The sequence below is a fragment of the Melozone crissalis genome, unplaced genomic scaffold (genome assembly GCF_028551555.1).
Source record: "Melozone crissalis strain CALT ecotype California unplaced genomic scaffold, PUWL_Pcris_2 ptg000023l_1, whole genome shotgun sequence".
NCBI lineage: Eukaryota > Metazoa > Chordata > Aves > Passeriformes > Passerellidae > Melozone > Melozone crissalis.
Genome location: NW_026535801.1, coordinates 4,848,611 through 4,854,144, shown reverse-complemented (window position 1 = coordinate 4,854,144; position 5,534 = coordinate 4,848,611). Strand labels below are relative to the sequence as shown.

The 5,534-nt window shown below is 46.8% G+C and overlaps 1 protein-coding gene across 1 annotated transcript; it reads right to left on the bottom strand.

Moving 5' to 3' along the window:
- Positions 1-3,019: 3,019 nt before the first annotated feature.
- On the bottom strand, positions 3,020-5,000 carry LOC128937762 (helix-loop-helix protein 13-like). The gene is made up of 2 exons (XM_054277505.1): positions 4,562-5,000; positions 3,020-3,057 (listed from the first exon to the last, which is right to left on the bottom strand). The coding sequence occupies exons 1-2, from the start codon at positions 4,998-5,000 to the stop codon at positions 3,020-3,022; spliced, it is 477 nt and encodes a 158-aa protein (XP_054133480.1).
- Between the last annotated feature and the right edge of the window lie 534 nt (positions 5,001-5,534).

The window sequence follows — 5,534 nt, the reverse complement described above, 5'->3', positions numbered from 1 at the left end:
AATAAATCAAGTCTTCTGAAACATGGAGTCAGATCCTCATCTCTTCTCTCATCCTAAGACCCCTGTGAACACAGTCACACAAGGAATGAGCCAGAACTGTGAGGGGAAAGGGGTGGACATGGAGCATATCCACAAAATCCACGCTCAGCGGTTCCCCTGGATTGGCACGGAGTGGAAATGTCCTGCACAGAAATCGTTTCCCCCTCCTCTTTCTGCCTAGTAGTCCACATCCAGGAGCTGAAGTTCAATCAGAAAAGGGCAGGGTTGTTCAAGAACTAATGTGTGTCCAGCCCTGGAGCTATTCAGGAATGGCTTTCCTGGAAAAAATCCCTGAAGATCCAAGTTGCTTTTGCTCAGTTTAGCAGGAAGGGAGTCATAGCTCCAGGCAGAGAGAGCTGATGCCCTCTTGATTTGCTTTTATTTACATGAAGTTAATGGGACCATCAGACACTGACCTGATTCTGTGGCACGTTCAGCATTTCAGCAGCCAGTCGCATCCAAATGATTTAACAACACATCACCCAAAAAAGCAACCCTTGCTTTAGCAATTTGGGGTGGGGCACCAGCTGGAAGAGCCTGGCAGACTCCAAGTAGCTTGGGGAGGGCAGGCAGAGGTGGTGTCACCTCCAGGCAGCCCCAGTCAGCATAAATCAAATGTGGCTTTGCTGAAGGTGATGGAGTGGAACCAGTGTCAGTCATGGGGTGTGTGAGGAGAAACGTCTTCATCAGTGGCAATAAATGTATCCACCCCCACTCACTGATTCAAGAGCCCAAGATTAGGGTTTCAGCTCTGAAAGGAACATTGTATTTCTGATTTTTACTCCAACCCAAGCCCCAGTCCTTCCATAACCCGCTGCAGGGTTTATTGGCTGCTGTTTTTCCAAGCTTGGAGCCATCGTGGAATTCCAACAGCTTTGTTCCTCAAAGCCCTGCTTTGTGTGATCATCACATTTGTGTGATGATTCCTTGACAGCAGCAGGGATAGGTGGGAGTGACCCCATAACAGGCATACCCTGCCAGCCTGCAGACCCCAGCCCAGCTGGCAAATCCTGTGGGAATTCCAAGGTGGTGCTGGTGGGAAGATCAGCAGATATTTCTGTCCGTCCTGGCATTGTTATTTGAGTGTGGAGCACCAGTGATGGGTGTTTGCAGCTCAGGAGGACTTAAGCTTTATCTTCCCTCCTCAGCTGGAGGCACCATGTGAAGGAAAAGGTCTGAAACAGGATAATTCTTCCTGGTCTGTCAATATGATGCTTTTGGTACCAAGGTTTGCTGTCCATCCAAACAAGTAGTTTCCCCCAAAGATCCCCCAAAACCACCTTTCTGTGGATGTGCTTTCCTGCTGCTACTGCACACATCCACTTGCTTCCAAAGCCATTATCCCGGATTTCTAGGCTGGAGCAAAAGGCAAAGAAAGAGATTTCTGCTTGTAAGCAGGTGCCTGCAGCAAATATTTGTTTCAGGACATGGCATTATCATCCCTGTGCCCAGCACAAAGCTCTGCTGCAGGGTAGAGAAAAGCAGGGCAGAGATTCACATCTTTGAAATGAGGCATATCTGGAGACAGGGATTCTGGATGCCCAAAATTATCTTGGGGTAAAGGACTTTTTAGTCCTGATGGGAGATGAGTCCCCCATGAGCCATGACAGCCCTGGGGAGGCATTTTTGTACCCTGATGATTGTGCAGTGTGACCTGAGGGCTCTGGCTGAGGGCAGCTTGGAGGGAGGAATCCCTGCTGCCCTCAGTGGGACCTTGAAGAAATAAAGATCCTGATGAAAATCTGTGGAAAGCCCTACTGGGATTATTTAGGCACTATTTGGGCCACTGAGATGGGCATGGAGCTCTCAGCCCTGGCTCTGGTCCCAGTGAGCCCTCATCTCACCAGGAAGGTGACTGCGTCACAGCTACTCCAGTGGCACTTTGATGACATGGAGGATCAGCATTTCTAGAGTAGAGAACTAGGTAAGAGCAGAAAAAAAAGCATTTTCAGGTTTGTTTGTTTGTTTATTTTTTAAGATTTTCATATTTTCAGGTGCTGTTTCCTGTAACAATTCACCCAATTGTCTGAAGCGGGTGAGAAAGCAGAGTCAAAATTTGATATTGAATGTTTTAGTCTAAATGGACTGAAATACATTGTTGCACCCAAGGTGAAATTTCCCTTTTCGTTTTGACAGAAAAAATTGAAAAGCTAAAAAGGTTCTTCAGAGTTTCCTCCTCTAAGGGCCCTCTTCACTTTCCCCAAAGCCAGAACCAGAACAGAAGCTCAGCTCCTGATGTGCTTTTGCTTTGTAGAGATGTGAGATGAACTAATGAGAATGATAAACAGCAAATACATTTTATTTTCTTTCCTGCTACAAAATACCACGATAAAGAACATTAAGGTGGAATGGTTTCAGTGGTGGGGCCCCGGCACAGGGTGTCCAGAGAAGCTGTGGCTGTCCCTGGATCCCTGGAAATGTCCCAGGACAGACTGTATGGGGCTTGGAGCACCCTAGGATAGTGGAAGGTGTCCCTGCCCATGGCAGGGGGTGGGAATGAATGAGCTTTAAGGTGCCTTCCACCCAAACCTTTCTGGGATTCTGTGCGGACATAAAAAATTTTGGATATCTACAGAACCATGTCTCACCTCCTGGATTTTCATGGTCTCTGAATCCCTGGTGACTCTCCCAACCATCACCCTGGATATCTTAAGCCAAGATTTTCACAGGTGTTGCTTTGCTTAGCTTTTTTTCTTATAATCTTGTTTCTCACGTGGTGGAAATGGGATTTGGACATAAAGCTCATCCAGTGGAAGGGAAAATGTTGGGGCTGTGGTTGTGCTGGCACTGGTTCTCAATGTTTTGCTGTTCTTAAGCGAGTGCAGGTCTATCAGAGTGAGAAAGAGAAGCAGGAGGCCCCAAGGATCGATGAATCAGCAAAGAGAGAGGCTGGGTGCTGGAAATGAGGTGGGGAAATGCTCTGGGAATTGAGCAGCTGGTACCCAGCACTCCAGGTTTTCCTGCCTTTAAAGGCCTCTCCTTAGTCCCACTTTACCCAGGACAGGCGGGCTGTCAGATCTGCACAAGGGAGAGAGGAAAACACAGTCATTTCAACATTTAAATTAACCTTTAATGAGTCAACTATCCAGCCACTCCAGAAGAGGAGCCTCATTCAATTGGATCTTTCCAAGTGGAGCGCTTCAGGACAAGAGGCGTGTCAAAAGGGGGATCCCAATGAGAAATATTTGTGCTCTTTAAAATCTGTTAAAAGGAGGGGAAGCTAGCCACTAAAACAATTTTTTTTTGTAGTCAAGAGATATAATCAGTGGTGTATTAGGAGTCATTTTCCCAGATAATGAAAATTAATAGGAAAGGAGAAAAAACTCAATTAACTTTTCCTTTCAACTAAACTGATTGCTTTTCCTCTGCTGCCTCTGTCCCTTTTGCACTTCCCCGTAATATGAAAGAGGAGTATTCCTATTTACTGACTTTTCTCCTTCCTTTCTTGTGCTGTACTTTTTGAGGGCTCATTTTGAAGGCCCCTTTCCAAGATCCAAAGGAACATATACAGCAAAGGAACAGAGTTGGAAAGGGGATTAATTAACTTAAAATGCAAAGTACCAAGAACTACTGAAACCTCCCCCTCTGCTCCCTGCTCTAAGCAGCACAAAACCTGTTGCCTTCTGAGACTGAGGCCCTGTGTTGGGCAGTTTGGGCAATTTCCCATCTTCACCACACAGTGGCCCAATGAAAAATATATTTTGGAAGAAGAAAGGCCTAAATTCATTCCAGCTAAATCAGGGATTAAGTACAAACTGAGGAGAAAACTGAATAACAGCCCTCCACTTTAAAATAGAAATAATTATATAAGATTATAAATTGCAAATAGACATTTACTTCCCCATATTTTGAAAATAGCTTGAAATTCGAACACTCTGACTTGTGTATCCTGGTTCATGCATTGAACTGTAACCTCTGAGAAACTCTGGGTTGCTGGGACATCTGCAGTTTAAGAAATTAAATGCTGTTTGTGTCCAAACCCAGGTGTTTTCCTCTGCCAAGTACAAGCTAAAGAAAACTTCTAAAGGAAACGTAGAAAATCTCTAAGGGCTCCATCAGAAAAGAACAATTTCTCACAGAATTTTTTTTAAAAGTCTAAAAATATATTCTGAGACGAAAAATCTTTCCTCTTTGTAAAAAGAACCTCAGCAAGTTGCTTTTGGGTGGGGAGGGGGGGAGAGTGTTTATTCAATTTTTTAAAGAAAAAAAGAAAGTTAGAGAAGGAGGGATAATTATGATTTTCTGCTGCGACCCAATTGAGATTTCCTCTCTTTGAAGGAAAGAGAGGAAATCCCCATTGTTTCAGAACTATTTGGGTGTGACGAGCGAAAAATCAAAAACCAACAAAACCAACTGTGCCCAAAAACCAACAAAACCATCAACTGCCCAAAATCATCAAAACCAACTCTGCCTAAAAACCAACAAAACAAACTCTGCCCAAAAACCAACAAAACCAACAGCTGCCCAAAATTGCCTCCCGAGTGTGGCCCTGCTCCCTCAAGCGCCGCCCGCCCTCGCTCACCGCTGGTGTTCCAGGCCGCCCGCTGCAGACCCGGGGCGCCGCTCCTCAGGCACTGCTCCACGTAGGCCCGGGGGTGGCAGCCGGACAGGACGATGTCCCCAAGCAGGGCAATGTAGGCGGTGGCCAGGCGCAGCGTGTCGATCTTGGACAGGCGCCTCTCGTAGGGGAAGGTGGGCACGCGGCCGCGCAGGGCCTCGAAGGCCGCGTTGAGGCCCAGCATGCGCCGGCGCTCCCGCAGGTTGGCGGCGCGGCGCTGCCGGGGCTGCTCTGGCCGGGCTGGGAGCTTGTCCAGCTCAGCACCACCCGGCCCTGGCCATGAGGGCTCCGCCAGGCACTCCAGGAGAAAGTTGTCCAGCGGTGCATTGGGATCTGCCGTCTCCCAGAGGAGAGATTCCGCACTGGGGCCTCCCTCCTCCAAGCTGTAGCAAAGCTCCTCCATGCCCTGGCCCGCCAGGCTCACAGCTTCAGGTTAAACTGGTTTAATGGGGTTTTAATTTCAACAAATGTGGGCAGGGAGTTCTGGTTGTGTCCTCGGGGAAGCTAATGGAAAAATTTTCCACAGTTGCAAATCCGAGTGGGAGTCGGGATTTAAATACTTCATGTCTTCTCGGCAGGAAATACTTCATGGCTCCTCTTTGCCTCTCAAAACTAATTAGTGCACGTGCTTCCCTTTTTGTTAGCTGTCCACTACAAAACAATATGAATGAATTGAAGATAGAATGAGGTTTCTATTGACTTTCTCCTGGAAAATTCACTGAAGCAGTTATTGAGCTCTTCCACAGGTCCAATCTCTCCACCTCCTATTTAGAGGAAGTTCACAGAGGGATTTTGTTTGGTGAGGAGTGCTTGGAGGAAGGAACAAAATAGTCCTTTATCTTTTTGGTGAAACCCACAAAATGGGGACAAACAAAATGCTATTGTATTGCTGTCACAAACACACGCTCCTGTGTTTGACAGCACTAGACAGTGGCAT

Coding starts and splice junctions, on each gene's coding strand:
- LOC128937762 (XM_054277505.1), bottom strand. CDS start 5,000: ATGGAGGAGCTTTGCTACAGCTTGGAGGAGGGAGGCCCCAGTGCGGAA. Junction 3,058..4,561: donor GGCGGCCTGGAACACCAGCG/GTGAGCGAGGGC, acceptor TCCCTTGTGCAG/ATCTGACAGCCCGCCTGTCC.